Source organism: Mastigoproctus giganteus, chromosome 12 (assembly GCF_048544385.1).
Source record: "Mastigoproctus giganteus isolate SK-2022 chromosome 12, ASM4854438v1, whole genome shotgun sequence".
Lineage (NCBI taxonomy): Eukaryota > Metazoa > Arthropoda > Arachnida > Uropygi > Thelyphonidae > Mastigoproctus > Mastigoproctus giganteus.
The window spans coordinates 69,844,468-69,866,379 of record NC_143586.1 but is presented as its reverse complement, the minus strand read 5'-3'; the positions used below and the strand labels follow the sequence as shown (position 1 = coordinate 69,866,379).

Below are 21,912 nucleotides of genomic sequence, written 5' to 3'. Positions count from 1 at the left end.
GGATGGGATACACTTAAATAGAAAGGGTACAAGAATATTTGCTGATACTATCAAGGCAGAGTTAGGTGGGTTGGAAAACTGCTAGCTTGGGACTAATAGATTAACACGGACAAACATTTGGAGCAAGTGGATGGGTGAAATAATAAGGGTGTGTTTTTTTTTTTTTTTTTTTTGGCTGATGCTATATAAGCTTGCTTTCTTGCATCATGTGCCTTTGCTAATGCTAATGCTAAAACTCATTGTGAAAGATGATCACAATATGAGATACGGTTGAAACGATGCCTTTCCACTACTATCGTAGTTTTTGTTTTAGAGCTACCTATGGTGTATCTACACCAATATTTAATAGATAATTTTAAGCTCTTATACTATTATGCCTTGTTACATTTGGATTTATTATATATCATTGAGAATTAAGTTGCTGTAATAGTAAGCATTAAGTGTTGCATGAGGTGGCAAAAAACAAATCAACAAGAATCAACCCTCCGAATCCTAAATGACACTTGCCATAACCTTGTCAGCTGAAGGCTGAGCTGAACTTTTTGAGTCATGGGGATCCTAGGTGGCACCACTCCAAACGCTTATCCTGTTTGATTCTGGGATTAGGTAGCATACCCATGTTTTGTCAAAAGTCACTGTTTAATGCAGAAATGCATTGAATAGTGATTGTAACAAGACATGGTATGAACTTTCCAGTTCAAACTAGTTCAGTGGAAACAACATGTGCATACTAATGGTTGAACAGCAGTATCTTTGGGACTCACCCCGTGCACATTCTTAAATAACTGCTTATATTTCAATGCAATATCATGCATTGCAATTTATCTGTTTTTCAAAATAAGTTCCTTGGCACTAGAAATGATCATACCTAACAGCAGTTGGCTCCACATGAGCACGAGGTAGGTTATCAACTTCATAGCCTTCAGAAAACTCACTACACACAAAATCACACAATCTTGCATGTGATAGGATGTCTTCTTCATATTCTGCACTGAACCTGAATAGAATTTCAGCATGTTTTAATAGAAATTATATAGTACTATTTTGCATGTGGAATGACAGAGTCTGGTGTTGTCATGTATTTATTCTAATGGGCATATGTGGTGGGGGAATGAGACGAGTGTTCCTACCAACTGCTATGAAAAACGTTTTTTGTTTTGGTACACATAACCAAATGCACAGAATTCAATAATATTATTAATAATGAATTTATAAACCAGAATCTTACAAACTGTTCTGGTTTATCTGCTACATACATAGCTGGAGCCATCATCACAAAATCACTTCTCAAAGGCTGCATAAGTGCATTTAAAAAACACGCACAAGTACAATAAAACAAGTAAAGGTGGTCAACAGAATTATCAAATTTTAGACTGCAGGTCAGATAGAGTTTCACTGTAAAATGCAAGGATGGTCTCCATAGGAGCCAGTCTTTAAAACAAATACTTATAGATTTGAGACAAATTCAGAACAAAGAGGGGAAACTTGTTTATCCTATGTGAGCTCTACTGGGAATTCTGATCACTGGGAACAGTCTATAAAATTAAAAGCCAACAATTAAAAATAGGACAACAGATAATCAAAATATTGAATAGAAGGAGCACTGAACAACGGAAATAAAAATGCACAATACATTTTAGCTGAAACAAACTAGACATTGTGCATATGGAAGTTGAAGTAACAATCAGTAGTTACAACCATAGAAATGTTCCAGTTTGGATGGGATTGAGGGGAAGTTTACACAAAGAATTTGAAACAGGACACCCTGGTTTGGTTTCTTGTTTCAAATTTTTCTTATTGCTGTATAATAAGTACTGGCAGAAGGTACATTATTATTATTATTAGCCATATGGTGCAAGGAAGCCTGAGGCTTATGCTGCACTAGCCGCGAGAGAGAGAGAGAGTGCAAAGTAAAAGGGAATAACCAAGAAGGAGAAGAATGATGATATCCAGCTCAGGACCCTGGGTGTGCCAAGCCCATACTCACCAGATGTAAACGTTTATAATGCCTTGAATGTGTGTTCTATTAAAAACTTTAATCAAGAGTCCCAATATTAACTTATCATTAATTAAGAGTCCCCCATATAGAGCTATCACTTCTCTTAGACTTCTTTTCCATTATCCTTATCTGGGACCCCGTCAAATTCACAATCCGGTTTTAAACCAGGTTATAGGACAGATGATGCACTAGTATATTCACTTAAATTCTGAGCACCAATAAAAAATATTTCCTACAAGTTTTTACAGACTCCCAAGGCTAAGGGAGCTATCAACTCTCTTTGATGAGGCATTATCAGGAAAAGAATAAGAGACAAATTGCCCTTAACACTTCTATAACATTATATAATTATTTTAATAACAAAGATGTCCTGAAGTTGTACTGACATACTAATTACCAAAAGGTATCTCAAGGGTTCCACAGGATGCCACCATCAAGGCTCCATTTTAAGCCCTTTTTTTTTTTTTTTGGAATATAGTGGATGAATGCTCAATAAACCTATTGACAATATCATAATGTAATATACATATGATGGACATTAATACTTCAGATGCTTTGTGTAAAATAAATATGCAGGTATGATATGTTTCTCAGCAGTCTTTAAATGCATTACATCAGTCATACACCTATGTTTTCAAATGAGTATCATATGTGATTACAAAAATGTGATTACACATCAGTGCTCTGCCTTATTTACTTCTAAAGATGCCATCTAATGGATATCCACAGAAGTAGACTTAATCATACTACAGAGGCTGTAGTATAGTTAATGAGAGAGAAAAATTGGAAATGATTATGCAAAAATGTATATATGATGGATTGATGTTTACAAGAAACAATGATAATTCTGGGTCAAATACAGGTCCCTCTTATATATAATACTAAATATCATTTGGTTAATTAAAATGCATTGAATGTTTATCTATTTACTTACTTTTGGAATATTAGATACTACTTCATATATTACGCCACTTACAGAAAGGCAGTCCTAAAAACAAACAAAATAACAAATTAAGTACGGATACCACAAATCAATTAAGTACAGATAAACAAATTTTTCGACACTGAAAAAAAAAAAAAAAAAAGAAAGCAAGATAAGTCACATATAATTCATTGTGAATGAGCTTCAGTTAAAAGGAACAGTTAATATTGTGATTTTAATTTTAAGATTAGTCCTAAAAACAAACAAAAATAACAAACTAAGTACAGACACACAAATCAACAAAGTTAATTATCAGGGTATCTTTGAATTCAGGAAAGAGATTCCTTTGGATTGCAGAAGTGCCAATGTATCACCAATACATTAAGCCGGTTCTAAGAGTGAAGTTCATAAATACAGACTGGTTGGTCTGACTTCAGTGGTAAGGAAAATCATAGAAGCAATGATTAAGGTTTGTTTATCCAGGAATGTTTATATAGATATGGCATTCTCAATAACAACAACATGGTTTGGTTAAGGGAAAATCATGTTTAACTGACCTGGTAAGCTATTTTGACAAAGTTACTCATGAGTTGGATGTAGAGAACAATTTTGACATAGTTTATTTTGATTTTAGCAAGGCATTTGGTTCAGACCCTCACGAGAGGTCTCTGTATAAGCTGGAACATGTTGGGATTACTGGAAAGACAGAAGGTTGTGATTAATGAATAATCTTCAGATCGGTGTAACATCAGAAGTGGAGTCCCCAAGGTTTTTGGATCGTTGTTTCTGATTTTCATAAACAATGTTGATAAAGGGATAGAAGATGTGATGTCAAAATTTGCAAACAACGTCAAGATTGGTAGAGTTATTAATGATCAGTGACAAATGGCACTCCAATAGGATGATTAAACAGGCTTCAAAAAATGGTCAGAAATTGTGGCTTTGTTTTAGTGCAGCAAAATGTAAGCTCTTATACTTGGGAATAGAAACCCCAAAATAACTTATACTTTAAATTCCATACTTTTAATTAAAAGTATGGAATTTAAAGTATAAATTAAAATTAAAATTAAAATGGAATTAAAAACAGAGAAAGAAAGGGACCTGGGAGTTATGATATGGACAGATAAGAAGTTTTTTTGAGCAGTTTAAACACGCAGCCAGGAAAGCCCACAGTGTATTAGTGATGATTTATCGAATATTATCCTGTAGAGATAGGGAGGTCTCATTGTATAAAGCAATTGTAAGACCACATTTGGAATACTGTGTTCAAGTATGGAAATTACATTTGAAAAAAGCTGTTGTTGTTATTTGGTTTTTAGGAGCATTAGCAACTAAGGCCATATTGCTCCAGGGATATGCGGTGGTCATTCCCTGACCTTTCTGCATCCTCCGTATTTGGTGTTCACAGGCTCGAACCCCGGTCTAATCAAGAAGAGTATGGTATTTTTTTTTTTTTTTTTTTTTATGAGAACCCTAAACACGAGAGGTATTATAACCTATAGTACTTAGTACCGTGCTTGGGTTGGAGGTTGAGAAGACGAAAGAAGATATTTGTTGATATTGGACTTGAACTTCTGTAGATTGTAATTTTCAGGAAATACGTATGAAGGAAGGTTGTTCCAGAAAACGGCAGTTGAAGGGATAAATGAGGAAGATGAAAAGTTGGTTCTGTGGGTTTGAAGTTGGACAGTAAATGGATGTTGGCTGGTGGCGGCACGTGTTCGGACTGTTTTGAAAGAGAGAGCGGGAATTATAGAAGCCAATTCAAAAGAACAGTGTCAATGGAAGTATCTGTAGAAGAGGCATGCAGCAGAAACAGTGCGTCTATGAGAAAGCGAGTGGAGAGACTCTGTTAGAGATGAATCATTAATTAACCTAACTGCCCTCTTCTGAATGGAATCAAGAAGCCTGAGAGAGGTTTTGGGGCCACCACCCCAGATGTGGGAACAATATTCCATGGCAGGGCGGATTTGCGATTTATACAGAGTGAGCAGCTGTTTGGAAGAAAAGTAACACTGAGAGCGAAAGAGAAAACCAAGTTTTGTAGATGCAGAGGATGCAATAATATTTGTAATGTGCTTGTGCCAAGAGAGATTAGAAGTCAGGGTAATCCCCAAAAGAGATATATCATTTTGCCTAGAAATCGGAGTGTCACTAAAGATAAGCATAGGAGCAGAAGAATCCTTTTTGCGAGATATAAGACAAGACTGAGTTTTAGAAGGGTTGAAATCAACTAAGTTGTCTTTGCCCCACTGGAGAATTACCTGAAGATCAGCATTTAAGGAATTGGTAGCAGATTTTCGAGAAGTTGAAGCTGATTGAGCAGGACAAGGTTTCTCAAAATGGAAAGTGGAATGCAATGTGCTATCATCGACAAAACTATGGATAGGATTTCCAGTCAATGGAAGAAGGTCATTAATATACAAGAGGAAAAGAGTGGGGGAAAGAACTGAACCTTGGGGGACACCGGCATTAGTGGAGAAGTTAGAAAACAGAGAGCCATCTACCATCACTCTCAGTGAGCGATCAGAGAGAAAATTTGGATAACCAATTACTAAAAACAGTTGGCAAACCATAAGATGGAAGCTTGTTTAGAAGACCTTTATGCCAAACATGATCAAAAGCCTTTGAGATGTCGAGCAACTACTTGTGTTTCACCGAACCTTTCCATTGAATTAGTCCATAAATGGGTAACATAATGCAGAATATCACCAGTGGATCGACACTGACGGAATCCATACTGGCGATCGTTGATCAGACGGAAGGTTTCTAGGTAGTTTAAGAGTTGGCGGTTAATTTATTTCTCCATTACTTTAGAAAGAGTAGAAGTAATTGCAATGGAACGATAACTGGATGGAAGGGATTTGTCACCCTTTTTAGGAACTGGCTGGATATGAGCAAATTTCCAAGCAGAAGGAAAAACACCTTTGGAATAAGAAAGTGAAAAAAAGGCGGCAAAGAATAGGAGTAAGTTCAGGAGCACAGGTTTTGAGAACAAGTGGAGAAATACCATCAGGACCTGGAACTTTCTTAGCATCAAGATTCATCAAAATCCTTCTGATATCCTTTTGACGGAAGACCACAGGAGGCATTGAATGGAGCGTGTTGGGAATGGTGGGAGGTGTTTTACCAAGATCATTAATACATGAGCTGGAAGGAAAATGGGATGCTAGCAGGTCAGCTTTATCCTTGGCTGAAGTGACAACAGAACCATCTGGTTTTCCCAGAGGTGGGAGCAGAGATGGGCAAAAGTTGCGGCCAATAGCTTTGGCAAGGGACCAGAATGCTTGGCTACCATTAGGGCAAGAAGCAAGTTTTCTACTCTTAGCCTGTTCAAACTCTAGTTTGAAGTGATTAATAACTGCTTTACAATTGTTGCGAGCTTTGGTGTAGGCAGAAAATGAAACTGAAGAATTAGAAACAAGCCAATTGCGATACACAACATTCTTCTCTTGAACAGCCTTAGCACATTTATTGGAACACCAAGGTTTAGATAAAGGACGAGATTTTAAAGTGGAGTGTGGGATAAAGGATTCCATTCCTGCAAAAATAATTTCACTGACACGATCTGAGCAAACGTTGACATCAGAAGTTTTGAAACAGTAATCCGACCAAGGAAAAGAAGAAAAGAAGTCTCGCAGGTCATCCCGTTTTGCATTCTTGTAATGCCAAACAATACGAGGTTGGGAATAGCCATGAGATAAAGGCTCCATTGGAGAAGAGACAATCACCAAGTTGTGATCTGAAGTGCCTAAAGGACCTCTCACTTTGACCGTGTACTTAGAAGGGTTGTTTGTGAGAAGGAGATCAAGCGTATTGGCTGTATGATTAGGATTGTCCGGTATTCTTGTAGGTAAATGAACAATCTGTGCTAGGTCATTAGTAATTGCAAAATTCTCAGCATCTCGACCTGCTGGGTCAGTGTGACTAGAAAATGGAAGCCAGCTGGAGTTGTGAAAATTAAAATCACCAAGGAAAATTACCTCACTGTTAGGAAAGTTGGACTGGAGAAAGTCAAGTTGCAAAGAGAGGAAGTCAAAGAGCTCCAAGTGATTAGTGGAGTTGGGAGAACGGTAGAGACAACAGATGAATTTTACACAATGAGGTAGAGAGATTTTAAGCCAGAGAAGATCAAAGAGAGGAGATTCCAAATTGCCAAGTCTCTGACAGGGAATATCAGAATGGACATATGCACAAGTACCACCTTTGAGGCAAAAGGAATCATACAGCGAATAATTTGGGCATCTGAGATGAGCAGTAGTTGAATCAACCGATAACTGAGATTCTGTCAGAAAAAGTACATGGGGTTTGGCAGACTGCAAGTGGAAATGGACATCGTTGAGATTAGAATTGAGACCACGTATATTTGTGAAATGAATTAGGAAGTACTTAGGAGGTTTAGATCTTTTCGCAGATAAGCTTGCTCTATTAGTTTGACAATTCATGGTGTATTCAATAGTAAGAAAAAGTGGGTGGGACATGCTGTATGAAGTAATGAAATTTTTGGATATGGCGTACATGTGGTAAGAATATACCGATCCTTGACATAATGTGGCCTCGACAATGCTCCCTGCATACACATTACTCGGACTCCCTCCAGTCACTATCTGGCAGAGTAGAGGTAACAAGATTATACATTAGCTGATCCAGAAGCCTCCTAGAGAGTTACCAAGAGGTTCGGTCCGGTGTACTAACTAGTGGCCGGCCTGCGAACACCATTTTAGAGCTGTACCCTCGAAATGTAAGGAATATTGGATCTTGCCACGACATTCATCATAACCTCAAAAGTAATCAATCATACTGCATGATGGAAGAGATAGGGAAGGGTTGACCGGAACTTAGCTCTAGAGACTAAACATGGGTTCCACCACTTCAAGCCTCCAATAAGCAAAGTGGTGGTATTTCACCACTTGATGAGAGTCATTGTTATTTGGTTTTTTTTTTTTAGGAGCATTAGCAACTAAGGCCATATTGCTCCGGGGATATGCGGTGGTCATCCCTGACCTTTCCGCATCCTCCGTATTTGGTGGTGACGGGTTCGAACCCCGGTCTAATCAAGAAGCGTGTGCTACGCACTGCTGCTCCTTCCCACCTGGCTACGGAGGCGCCAATGAGAGTCATCTACCACCTAGTACTGGCTGGTAACATAGAGGGGGCGGCGTTCCTCCATGTAGTGTGGGCACCACACCTCGACCCCTGCTTACGTTGGTTCACACCTGGGTGGTCACTCACCATGTACTTGTGCATGGAGGTTATACCCAGGATTACTAACAGTCCCACCATCACGAAGGTGCAAGCAGAGGATTTGGCTGTCACAGACCATCCGGACTTCGCCGAAATTGGGTCCACTTGACTCGAGTGTCACCCGAATATCAGTTCCATCAGCGTTTTAGACTCCCAGGTAGCAAGTACAGCTTGTCTGGCATATCTGAGAGAATGTCTGTGACAACCTCAAGGACCAATGTACTGCTGCTCCTGCCCACCTGGCTATGGAGGCGCCATCTGAAAAAAGACATTGAGCCTTTTGAAAGGGTTCGACGATGAGCTACTTGCTTGGTGAGTTCAGCAGAAGGGCGACCGTACAATAAAAGACTCAAAATATGTGGGCTACAGAGTGTAGCAACTATGCACATCAGAGGTGATTGAGGTTTATAAGGCTCAAGAGAGTGGTTAGTAAAATGAACGAAGGTGAAATTTTCACCATTATAAACAATTCAAGAACTCAGGAGCATAAATTCAAATTACAGGGGAAGAGGTTTAGATTGTAGGAAGTTTTCTTTTATCCAGCGAGTTGTTAATTGCTAGAACAGATTGCCTTCACAGGTAGTTGAGGCTGACAGTTTGAATAAATTCAAATGTCAACTGATAGTTACCTATGTGAGGAGGGAAACAAATAATTTGTATTTTCTTATCTGAAGAACTCAAGAGGCATAAATTCAAATTACAGGGGAAGAGGTTTAGACTAGATTGTAGGAAGTTTTCTTTTATCCAGTGAGTCAATTGTTGGAACAGATTGCTTTCACAGGTAGTTGAAGCTGGCAGTTTGAATAAATTCAAATGTCAACTGATAGTTACCTATGTGAGGAGGGAAGCAAATAATTTGTATTTTCTTGTCTGCTCATTTTTTTTTGGCCAGTGCAGCAAAAGCTTGTGGCTTTCTTACACTATATGCTATTACTATTGCTATTGCTATTAAAGGTTAATGACATGATTGTGCTAATGAACTACTCTATATAATTCTGTGATATTTGCAGTTTAGTACAATGGTATTAACATATAAAGTTCAAAATCAAATGAAAACTGCAAAACTAACATAAAATGCATAGTATGCAGTGGAAAAACACATACAAGAAAACCACTGCAATTACTATTGAAGAAATTTCTACTACATGCAAGATTACTGTTAGTTCAACATATACTATCTTTGGCAAGGAGTTACACTTTTGAAAAGTTAGTGCTTGGTAGATTTCTTGGGATTTAACACTAGAACTGTTGTGTGTTCTGCAGTTCTTGGACAGTATAAGTCCAAAGGGGATGCCTTCTTAGAATACAGGGTGACTGGAGATGAATCGTAGATGCATTATTATACAGCAGATAGCATATGCACAAGTTTAAAATGGTCCCGTATACAGATTCAGTTTGAAGTTTCTTACTGTATTTTTAAATTATAAAAAAAGAATGATTCTAGAAAATTATCTGGAGAGTGCTGGGTGAAAAATAATTTTATGTGCTTCTGAAACAATTAAAAATTAATTAAATTAATCTTTGTATTGCTTAAATTAATTAGCAATTCAAAAGAAACATTGTGTTTTGCTCAGTTGTGTACCTGAACCATAATAACACCTGTCCTTAGACTATTCACTCATTCTGCAGTGAATCAGACACAGGAAGTGGGTTTTGAGATATTACTATAAATTCACCTCTGTATTCACAAGAATTAGCACCATATGAGGATCACCTTTGTTGGCCACTGAAAGATACACTAAGAGGACAACTTCCCATTAGATCAAGGGGTCAAAATGGCTGTGCATGAACAGCTTCAACATCAATTGCAAAACTTCTCTAAAGGGCTCCAGGAATTAGTGCAGCTGGTGGAAAGCCTACCACGGGATGGTAGGCTTTCAACAACAAATGATGGACTAGAGTAAGTATAGTTTCCATTCCTCCTGCAAAACAGTGACCAGATGAGCTACCAATGTAGAACGTGTTAGTGTGGCCCTGAATGTTCCAGTTCATCCCATAGGTGTTGCATAGGGTTCAGATCAGGATCAGAACTTTGTGCCAGCCGGTGAAAAGTAAGTTCTTTTAATAAATCAGTTTAAAATGTGGAATGTATGGTTTAAAACATATTTATTTAATTTACCGATTTTTGTGCCAATATGATGTCTTTATGATTTTCATTTGCCTAGTACCTCCAAGGCAAATGAAATTCAACTAAAACTTAAAAATAAAATATTCCAAGATAAAATATTTTAACCTTAGAATATGCCGCTGTAGCTAAACAGCAGTGAACTAAGAATATTTGGAAATAATTTTTTTTTTCCCCCAGTTTTTTTTTTTTTTTTTTTTATGGAAACCCCAAACACGAGAGGTATTAGAACCTATAGTACTTGATATTATGCATGGGTTGGGGGTTGAGAAGATGAAAGAAGATATTTGTTGACATTAGACTTGAACTTCTGTAGACTGTAATTTTCAGGAAATACATACGAAGGAAGGTTGTTCCAGAAAACAGCAGATGAATGAATAAACGAGGAAGATGAACAGTTGGTTCTGTGAGTTTGAAGTTGGACAGTAAATGGATGTTGGTTGGTGGTGGCACATGTTCAGACTGTTTTGAAAGAGAGAGAGAGAGAGTGGGAATTATAGAAGCAAATTCAGAAGAACAGTGCCCATGGAAGTATTTGTAGATACTTCCATGGGCACTGCTGCCCCCAAAACTGTTGGCACCGCCCCCAGATGTGGGAACAATATTCCGTGGTACGGCAGTTTATGATTTGTACAGAGTGAACAGGTGTTTGGAAGAAAAATCACGGCAAGAGCGAAAGAGAAAATCAAGTTTTTTAGATGTAAAGGAAGGAATATTTGTAATGTGCTTGTGCCAAGAGAAATTAGAAGTCAGAGGGTAATCCCCAAAAGATATATCATCTTGCCTAGAAATCGGAGTGTCACCAAAGATAAGCATAGGAGCAGAAGAATCCTTTTTGCGAGATATAAGACAAAACTGAGTTTTAGAAGGATTGAAATCAAGTAAGTTGTCTTTGTCCCACTGGAGAATTACCTGGAGATCGGCATTTAAGGAATTGGTAGTGGATCTTTGAGAAGTTGAAGCTGATTGAGCAGGGCAAGGTTTATCAAACTGGAAAGTGGAATGCAATGTGCTATCATCAGCAAAACTATGGATAGGATTTCTGGTCAATGGAAGGTCATTAATATACAAGAGGAAAAGAGTGGGGGAAAGAACTGAACCTTGGGGGACACCAGCATTAGTGGAGAAGTTAGAAGACAGAGGGCCATCTACCATCACCCTCAGTGAATGATCAGAGAGAAAATTGGATAACCAATTACAAAAAACAGTTGGCAAACCATAAGATGAAAGCTTGTTTAGAAGACCTTTACGCTAAACATAATTGAAAGTCTTTGAGATGTCAAGAGAAACTGCTCAAAAATAGAAGAAACTGAAAAAAGAAATGCCTTTTAATTGACAGGGTAGGTAATAAACAAATGATAGAACAATGCTGTGTCGAGTCAGAAGTATTAATCAAAATGTTTATGTGGGAATGTACATTAACAAAAATGAGTTTAAGGAGTGGAAACAGATCCCACAGAATGGCCAGCTCTGTGCGATGTGTTTCTTTGTGGAATTTTTAGAATTAATAAGAATGAAACTCAGGCGCCTCCGTAGACAGGTGGGCAGGAGCAGCAGTGCGTAGCACATGCTTCTTGATTAGACCAGGGTTCCAGCCCTTAACCACTAAATACAGAGGATGCGGAAAGGTCAGGGAATGACCACCGCATATCCCTGGAGCAATATGGCCTTAGTTACTAATCTCCTCAAAAGCCAAATAACAACAACAATAACAACAAATGAAAACTGTATATAAATGGTTTGAAATATTAATTTAATCTTATTTTTATACTCAAAATTAGAGTGAAATTGTCAAAAATGAAATCAGAATTTAAAAAAAATCATAAAAACTTGCCACTAGTTCTTTTTATATGCAATAATATACAAATAAATCAAACAAAAATGGCTAACAGGTGATATCCTCCAATTGTAAAATCTATTTGCAAGCTGCCTCTATTGCAAACTGTGTTCAAAATTACTCTGAAATATGAATAACAGATGGCACCACTTAGTGATAGATTACAAAGCAATTCATAATAAATGGAGATATTATTTGAAACACTTGAAATAACCTTGAAAAACATATACACACACATATATACACCAGGAAAGGTTAATATGTATGCTGTAAAGTGAGAAAATAAGTAAATATTGTAGAACATCAGTTACCTGTCTTACAATTTTTTTTCTTATTCTATCAGTTATGGACTGCTTTTTATATACATTTATCAAAAGCCTTTTACGAAGAATAAGGTCCATAGTGGCAGGATGACTAAGATGAACTGAAGCCTTTAATATTAAATAAACTCTTTCATTCTGTGGAGTGACTCTATTCAAATACACTGAGTCGTGAATGGATGAATCCCAAGATGCTACGGCACATACCTGATTAGAAAACAAAAAAAGATACATTATAATAAAATACAGTATCACTAATTTTCAAAAATAACAATAATACAGGGTACTGCAAAAGGAGCTTCACAACTTTATAAGACTGTGACTGTGCATTTTGAATGTGCTTGTATTAAAAACAAACCAAGCACTAAATATAAATATAACCCTGACATTAGCATTAGCATTAGTATTAGTAGAGGCATATGATGCAAGAAAGCAAGCTTATTCAGCATCAGCCAAAAAAAAAAAAAAAAACACACACCACTCCCATTTCACCCCTCCGTTCGTTCGAAATACCTGTCCAGTTGAGCTTTAAATTTGTTTAGGCTATCAACTTCAACAACAAGTGATGGAAGTCGGTTCCACCAACCAACCACCCGCTGGCCAAAGGCAAATTTCCGCACATCTATCCGACATCCGTCCTTCCTCAATTTGAATTTATGCCCTCTGAGGTGATTAACCCTCATTGAATTTATGCCCTCTGAGGTGATTTTGGTTAGATTAACATCTAACCATTTAAGGCTCAGCTGGACAGGTATTTCGAACGAACGGAGGGGTGAAATGGGAGTAGTGGTTTTTTTTTTTTTTTTTTTTTTTGGCTGATGCTGAATAAGCATGCTTTCTTGCATCATATGCCTATACTAATGCTAATGCTAACCAAAAGTGTCAGAATTCAAAATAACTTCATAACAGAGTTATGAAGTTATTTTGAATTATCCTGAAAATCAACTTAAGATGTAAATCAAGAGTAAGCATTCTTAAATTTTTGTATTACAAAATAAAAGCAGAGGGAAAACAGAAATAATTTTATACAAGTGCTTCTAAACCATTTCCATATGGCATCATACACACTCATGCACAATCAAGACTAATAAGCTGAACCAAAATAAGGCATGTACACCGATGAGTCAAAATATCATGACCACCTACCTAATATGATGTTGGTCCTCCACGTGTAGCCAAAACAGCTCACCCAGCGAGGCATGGACACTACAAGATTTCTAAATGTGTCTTGTGGTATCTGGTACCAACACGTAACCAGCAAATTCTTTAACTCCTGTAAGGTCTGTTGTTGAGATGCCGCAGATCGGAGTTACTGTTCCAACACAAACCACAGATGCTCGATGGGATTGATGTCTGGGGATTTTGGGGCCAGGGCAATACCTGGAAGTCTTCCTCATGTTCCGCGAACCAGTCTCGAACAATCTGGGCGGTGTGGCATGCCGCATTATCCTGCTGAAAGACAGCACAACCAGAGGGGAAGCCCGTTGCCATGAAAGGGTGTACCTGGTCAGCAATGATGTTTAGGTAGTTGGCAGACAGAGTACTCAGCACATGGATGACTGGACCCAGGGTATCCCAGCTGAACATCGCCCAAAGCATAACACCGCCACGACCGGCTTGTTTTTGTCCCACGGTGCATCCGGGCACCATCACCTCCCCAGGTAAATGACACACACGTACTAGACGACCTTCTTCCAATTACTCAAGGTCCAGTTTTGATGCTCGCATGTCCATTGTAGGTGCTGTCACCGATGAACTGTGGTTGACATGGGCACTTGGAGTGGCCTGCGGCTACACAGTCCCATTTTCAGTGATGTCTGTGTGTTGTGACACATTACTCCGGTCACCAGAATTCCAATTACAGGTGAGTTGCGCCACAGTCACCCTTCTGTTGCCACGTACCATCCGGGAGAGCCTTCGCTTACCTCGAGCATTGATGAGCCGTGGTCATCCAACACCTCGCCGGCGGTTTGTGGGGTTCCCCCCTCTTCGGACCACTTTCAGTAAGTACTAACCATGGCTGACTGTGAGCACCCCATCAGCCGTGCCATTTCGGATATGCTCTGACCCAGTCGTCTGGCCATTACAATTTGGCCATTGTCAAACTTGCTTAAGTGTGCTGCCTTTCCCATCTGAAGAACAAGAGTAATACTGATTAACGGAGCTTAGTATCAGGTTTTTTTTATACTGTGTCCCGACCTGCACATGCACCATAATTCATCTGCAGTTGCTTCGATTTTTCATAATGACTCACTGGTCATAATGTTTTGGCTCATTTGTATTTTATATATTGAATTTTGTGCATTTGCACAAAATTCAATATATATCCCAACTTCACTGCCTTGTCTGTGGTCTGCATTATTATATATTCATATAAAAATTTTTATATTTTTTATGAGTGCACAGAACAGTGTGCACACTCTTTAAAGGGTAGTAGTTCAATTGCTGTGAAAGGAGGTTGCTGTACTTAATTGCTTTAGTACAGTAACCTCCCAATTTATGAACACCACACATTTCTGAAAAGTAGTTCAGTTCATCAATTGGAAGCAATTTTCTAGTTATGATTTGCATTACAATTATGATTTGCAAATAAACAATTCTAAGTTTGAATTATTGTTACAGTAGAACCAGATATTAAATTAGGTAAATACAAGGAGATTAAATTCTTACCTGCTGACAGACTCCTCTTGCTGATGCTCCCAGAAACCTAATGTGCATACAGGCAAGAGGCCTGCCAGCAGTTAATTTATAGGTGAGGGATTAATTCCAGTAGCCAATAGAATTGTGCCATGATTTTTATCCTCGATCCACTACACAAGAACCCTGGATCAAGGATAAAAATCCTGTATACACATCAGGTTTCTGGGAGCATCGGCAAGAGGAGTCTGTCAGTAGGTAAGAATTTAATCTCCTTGTATTTACGTAATTTATTATCTGGTTCTATTGTAACAATAATCCAAACTTAGATTTGTTTATTTGAAAATCGTAATTGTAATATTCATAATATTGGTAATTGTAATCATAATATTGATAATTGTAATAATGGTAATTGTATTCAAATTTGTAATCCTTTCTATTTTTGTTCCCCCAACAGCACAGTCTGATGATGGGTATCGGCGAAGTAGTTTAGGAGAATAGCTTAATAATAAACTATATTATTAATTTCACATGGTATAAGAGTGGTATTATATTTAGTAATAATCTTAATGGGTCTCCATCATTTGTTTTTACAAGGTTTAATGACAAAAAATGTTTGGATTTTTGTAATTTTGTTTTAACCAAGTTAGAAGAAAATCAAAGGGTCTAATGCTGTTCTGCTGTTCATCAGGTAGTATTACATGCTATGTATCATGTGGGGGGAAGAATATAACTGTTTCTTTTTCTACTGCTGTTTTGAAAATGTTGAAATATAGGCTGGATGTTCCCCCATAGCATTTATGATCTGAAGATGGGGTTCAGCAAGAATCCTGAAACGTCACCTGCTAACAAATTAGTGTAATATTGAGCTTGTATTATATATGAATTTAATAAAACCTACTTGTTAAGATTTTCACAAGGTATAATACTGTTATTTTATTATTATATATATTAATATATACAGTATAAATTTTACCATATGGATAGAAACCACATAACATCCTTTCCCAATTATATTAAAAATTTGGTAAAAAGAAACATGGGCACAGTAAAATTATTGAAGTTGTTACCAATAAAATTGTTTTGGTATTGTTCCATTTTGAATAAATATAATAACGAGAACCAAAAAATGAGCAGGGATGCATATACCAAATGGGAAATTTTCACAAATAGTCTAAGAGCTACAGGAAAAAAAAAGTAAAGAATTTTAGATATTCTTTTATTTCATTCTTATAGCCATGACTGACGAAGAATAACTTTCCCAACCTTGGGAAAGTGTTCTGATACACTATATATAAATCAGGTGTTCAATTACCCTAAAATCAATAACAAAAAAAAAGTTGTTCCAGAGAAGAAAACATTTTCAAACAAAGGTATCAAAAAACAATTTATCTAGCAAACATTAAAAACGAAACAGGCCAGTTTTCTGAATCTTCTGATTTTCTGAACTCAGTATTGTCAATCAACGATGCAATTCAAATCGGTGGGAAGTGGAAATTAGGAAGAAAGTTCTCCTCAGCTTTGCTCATTTAGGTTTAATGCAGTATATGCCTGCCTACTTTATTTGCTAAAATGGTGAAGTGCTACACATGCTATGAAATTAAAAAGGGAAATGTAATGAATACAGCCATAATAAAAATTGTGAAAAATGTTTGCTGTGATTGTTTGGTTAGCATTGAAACAAATTTTGTTCTGTAGGATTGCGCAACATATATGATACAGTAAATAGATGATATCCTCCCTCAACTTAAAATGCAATAAATATTTCACTAATATCATATAAATTAGTATAAATATAAATAAATAATAATTAGTGAGATCAGAAAAAGAGTAAAAAAATTAATACTACAATAAATAAATAAAGATTCTTAATAACTGATAATAATCAATATTTATTTTTTAAATAAAATAAATGAATAGGATGGCAACTGCTCTAACTCATGTTGCAAACAACTAGAGGTCCACAAATGCAAGCCAAAGATCTGCCCTCTATTAACAAATTAGTAAAGGCAACCTAACCTGTCAATCACAGTTATTAAAGAATAATGAGAAACTAATACAGACATGCATCATGAATATCATAAGTTAATGACTTCACAGAAAACTTTACCATAAGTGTTTTACATACATTGACAAAAACAAAAATGGCAGTTGCATTAGTTGCATAAGGTGATTATGTGCTGATCTGAATGCATGAGATAAAAGAAACAGAACTAATCTGGTAAGTTTGCTGGCTGCCAGACTGATTCTTTGATAAATTTTAAGACCATAAAGTGTTTACTTATAGTAGATGAAAGTTTTGCTAGCTGTAAAACACAGAATTACTAGCCTGCAAGCTGCAAACTGATTTATATTTAATTAAAATAACATTTAATTTAAATATAATTGTATTTGGAAAACCACTTGGTCATTCAATGGCAATACTCAAAGAACAAGTTTTGCACTAAAATTGAAATATTAGTTTTGTGAAAAAAAAAAAAAAAAAAAAAGAGGAAGAATCAAAAAGAAAGATGAATCTTAAAAATCCCGGTTTTATTTGAGATATTGTTCTTGTAGTACTGGCTAATCCTTTTTTAAGGTACTCAAAGTCAGCTTTTAAGCATATGTCATTAAAGTAATTCTAATTAAGCACATATCAAGGATATTTAGTACATAATGCATTTATGCTGTTTTTCATAATTGCAAAACAGCATAAATGACTAAAATTAGAAAAAACTAAACTTATTGGAAAACCAGAAACGCATCTAATTACTTGAAACTTCTGACTAATTTGGAAGAGTTTGCTGGTATAAGAAGACAAGTGACAAAATGCAGCAAATGAAAGGTTAGAATGTTACAGAATTTAACGAAACAGAGAGAAATTACAAACTAAATACAGTAACGAAAAGGAAGAATGCAATCCAAAATAAATTACATGCCACTTGCATTTTAGCAATACTAGGGTTTGTAATTTAGTTGTAATAATATAATAGTAGTAATTTATTGTAGCAATGTAGTGATACACTTTAACAGGTACTAATCCTAGTAATGCCAGTAAGGCAGAAGGGTAAATTAACATTAAGGTGGAAACTTAATAAAACATTTCCTGTTAAGCTTATATTCTAAATGAATATACAAATTATTTATTCTCTTACTTCTTTCTCAAAATGGTTAATTATAGCTAGATTGTATAATTTGCTTCCATGTTCTTTGGGTAATATAGAATTGGCTCCAGCCACTCGTATCCCACTTTCTCCAGACATTGGTGCATTCATATCATCTGCTGAAATATATAATGAAAAGAAAAATACAATAATGCATTTATTGCAATGATTACAAAAATGTTTGATAGCTTAAATTCTACTTAGGGCAGAAAATATTTGAAGCAAATATGCTCTTTCAAATATGATTTGATATTTGTTGGCTATATATAATACCCCAAAATACTCATTTAAATAAAACTATGAACAGAATATAGTTTATAGTGCTTGCTAGACTGTGCAGTTGGTGATAATCAAAAACCAAGCTGAAATGCAAATAGCTATTAAACCACCAAGCACCTTAGAGGAAACCTGACTGAAGTCTATAAGATTTTGGGAGGAGTTAGTAAAATGAATGAAAGTGAAATTTTTCACTGTTATAAAGGATTCCAGAATGAGGGGCAATAAATTTAAATTATGGGGAAGCTGTTTAGCCTGGATTGCAGGAAGTTTTCTTTTAGTCTGTGAATTGTTCATTACTGGAACAAGTTGCCCCCACAGATAGCTGAATGCATAGAGAAATTCAAAGTCAATTGGATACATAAGAAGGGAAGCACATAATTATTCTATTTTTTTATTTACCTTTTTATATATAGGTTTTTTATTTTTGTAATCTTTATTTATATTTTTGTTATACTTATTATTATTATTATTATTATTATTATGTTTTTTTTTTATTATTTTCTTTTCTATTTTTTGGTCAGTGCAGCAAAAGCCTGTGGCTTCTTTGCAGCTAATACTAATATTATTAATATTAACTCCCAAACATGAAAATGTGTTGAATATAGCACTTTCAAACTCTGAGCTGATATAATATACTATAGGATTATTAGGCCAGAAACATAACGACACTGGGAGCAAAAATAATTCTGGGAAACAAGGAGAAGTAATACTTTTATGACAAGAAAAGTTAGAGGTTATGGTTATTTCAAACGGTAAAAATCTGACCCAGATACCATAAGTGCAAGATTTTTTTTTTTTTGGTAAGAAAAGGGACAGAACCGAGTTTTTGGACTGAAGCTAAGTTATCTCACACCCCTGAAAACACACATCACATTATAGAATTAATTGAAGAGCAGTATTAGCAACATGGTGATGGATATTCAAATATTTTTGTTTGTGTAGTGCATGGTTCTCACATAAGAATATCATATTAACATCAAAAGAACTGTGAAACAGACATGCAATCACTAGAAGAAAGTTATTTACATACAGATGGGAAAGAGGAGCCAAAGAAACTCTATCATTAGTGGCAGAGTTCCTCAACATTCTTCTTTATCCACTATCTATAATAGTAAGGAAGTCTGGAAGATAATAAACTAACCATATAAAGAGGTATGGAAGATTGAGCCTGTTTACAAAACCTTCTTGTTAAAGCAGATCAAAAGTCTTTAAAATATCATAAACAACTGCTTGAGCTGCTCTGAAATATTATTATGCAATTTGAGTATATAGTGTGAATCAGAGCTGTAATATTCAATATGTTCTACGTTGATATTAATATTTATAAAATAATATCACAATATAGTACGTAGAACACTTCCATATGATACTCTCCAGAAATTAAAACGAAAAAATCAAAAACTTACATTAGAGTAAAAAATAAATAATTAAAAACCAATTTAACACAATTCAAATCAATTTAACTCAATTAAAAATCAATTTAACGCAATTAAAAATTAAAAAGAATCTAACGAAAATATTCAAAACGATTTTCCTTCATGAAGCTGACAACACTTTTCAACCGTATGTCGTGATCACAGGAATGAAAATTACCGAATAGAGTTGAACCTGAAACTTAAATAGTGACTATTTGTCTTCGTGCATGTGCGTAAAGGTCCATGCATCGAAGATCAAATATGGCCACCGAACATTAACAGAATTCTCATGTAATTTAATTTCCACGGTTTCTGCAATTAATAGTCGCGTATAATTACGTTGAACGTTAAGTATTTTGGCCTCATTAAATAAAAAAGTATGTTTTTTGTTAATGGCATGAAAGGCTAATTCTGACGCGGCTGAACGAGAAGCATGAACTGAGGCTTCATGTTGATTTACACGAATATTCAGAGAAAATCGTGTCGAACCTTGGTAAGACGAGTCGCAATCACCGCAAGAAATGTTGTATACCAGATCATTAATTTGTGTTGCGAACGCGGAAAGAACCGAGCGATTGTCCAGTCTTGGGTAATTTTACCTGACCTTGAGCATATAAATTTGACACCTTTGCGACCCTGTATAACATACTATGGGAGGTATTTAGACGATGTTTTGGTTATTACTGATAGTAGTACTATCCAAGACATTTTACATTCGTTTAATAATATTCATTCTAGACTCAAATTTACATTGGAAAGGGAGGATATGGATACAAAGTCATTAAACTTTCTAAATTTCACGCTTAATCGGGACTAGAATAAAATCCAATTTAGCATCTATGGAAAACCTACAAACACCGGTATGCTTCTACATTATAATAGCTATCACACATTCACCTACAAAAGATCAATTATCTTTAATCAATTTCTAAATGCCTATAAATATTCAACGACGGAATCTGCTTTGGGCTCAGAAATACAAATATTAACTAGCAGGTTCTTAAACAGAGGTTATTCCCTTGCCACAATAAACCAAATTAGGGTACAGGCTAAGAATAGGATACAAAAAAATACACCAACCAACAATAGTAATATCAAAAAATACTTTATTCTGTCCCATATGTTGAACAGTAGCACAAACAGCTTAATAGATCCTTTAAAGATACCGAATTTAAAATTGTAGGCTAGGCCAATACAGAAGTTACACACTATACTGAACAACTGCTTGGTTCTTTCCGCGTTTGCAACACAAATTAATGATCTGGTATACAACATTTCTTGCGGTGATTGTGATGGGATTCAACGCGATTTTCTCTGAATATTCATGTAAATCAACATGAAGCCTCAGTTCGTGCTTCTTGTTCAGCAGCGTCAGAATTAGCTTTTCATGCCATTAACAAAAAACACTTTTTTATTTAACGAGGCCAAAATACTTAATGTTCAACGTAATTATACGCGACTATTAATTGCAGAAACCGTGGAAATTAAATTACACGGGAATTCTGTTAATGTTCGGCGGCCATATTTGATCTTCGATGCGTGGACCTTTACGCGCACGAGCAAAGACAAATAGTCACTATTTAAGTTTCAGGTTCAACCCTATTCAGTAATTTTCATTCCTGTGATCACGACATACGGTCGAAAAGCATTGTCAGCTTCAGGAAGGAAAATCGTTTTGAATATTTTCGTTAGATTCTTCTTAATTTTTAATTGCGTTAAATTGATTTTTAATTGAGTTAAATTGTGTTAAATTGGTTTTTAATTATTTATTTTTTACTCTAATGTAAGTTTTTGATTTTTTCGTTTTAATTTCTAGAGAGTATCATACGGAAGTGTTCTACGTACTATATTGAGGTAATCTCTTATTATTTTGCAATTTGAGTATAGCTAGATTAGCATTAGCAAAAGGCACATGATGCAAGAAAGCAAGCTTATATAGCATCAGCCAAAAAAAAAAAAAAAAAAAAGATGACATAAGCAAGATTTCCTGT

General features: G+C 35.9%; 1 protein-coding gene across 1 annotated transcript in view; it reads right to left on the bottom strand.

Moving 5' to 3' along the window:
- The window catches only part of Khc-73 (Kinesin heavy chain 73), a 959,680-nt gene that overhangs the window by 245,207 nt on the left and 692,561 nt on the right, over window positions 1–21,912 (bottom strand). Inside the window, exons 28-30 of the mRNA XM_090386270.1 lie at window positions 18,219–18,343; window positions 12,439–12,654; window positions 2,934–2,987 (exon numbers count right to left, since the gene is read on the bottom strand). Coding sequence (XP_090242396.1) covers window positions 2,934–2,987; window positions 12,439–12,654; window positions 18,219–18,343 — 395 coding nt within the window. The remainder of the gene's footprint in view (window positions 1–2,933; window positions 2,988–12,438; window positions 12,655–18,218; window positions 18,344–21,912) is intronic.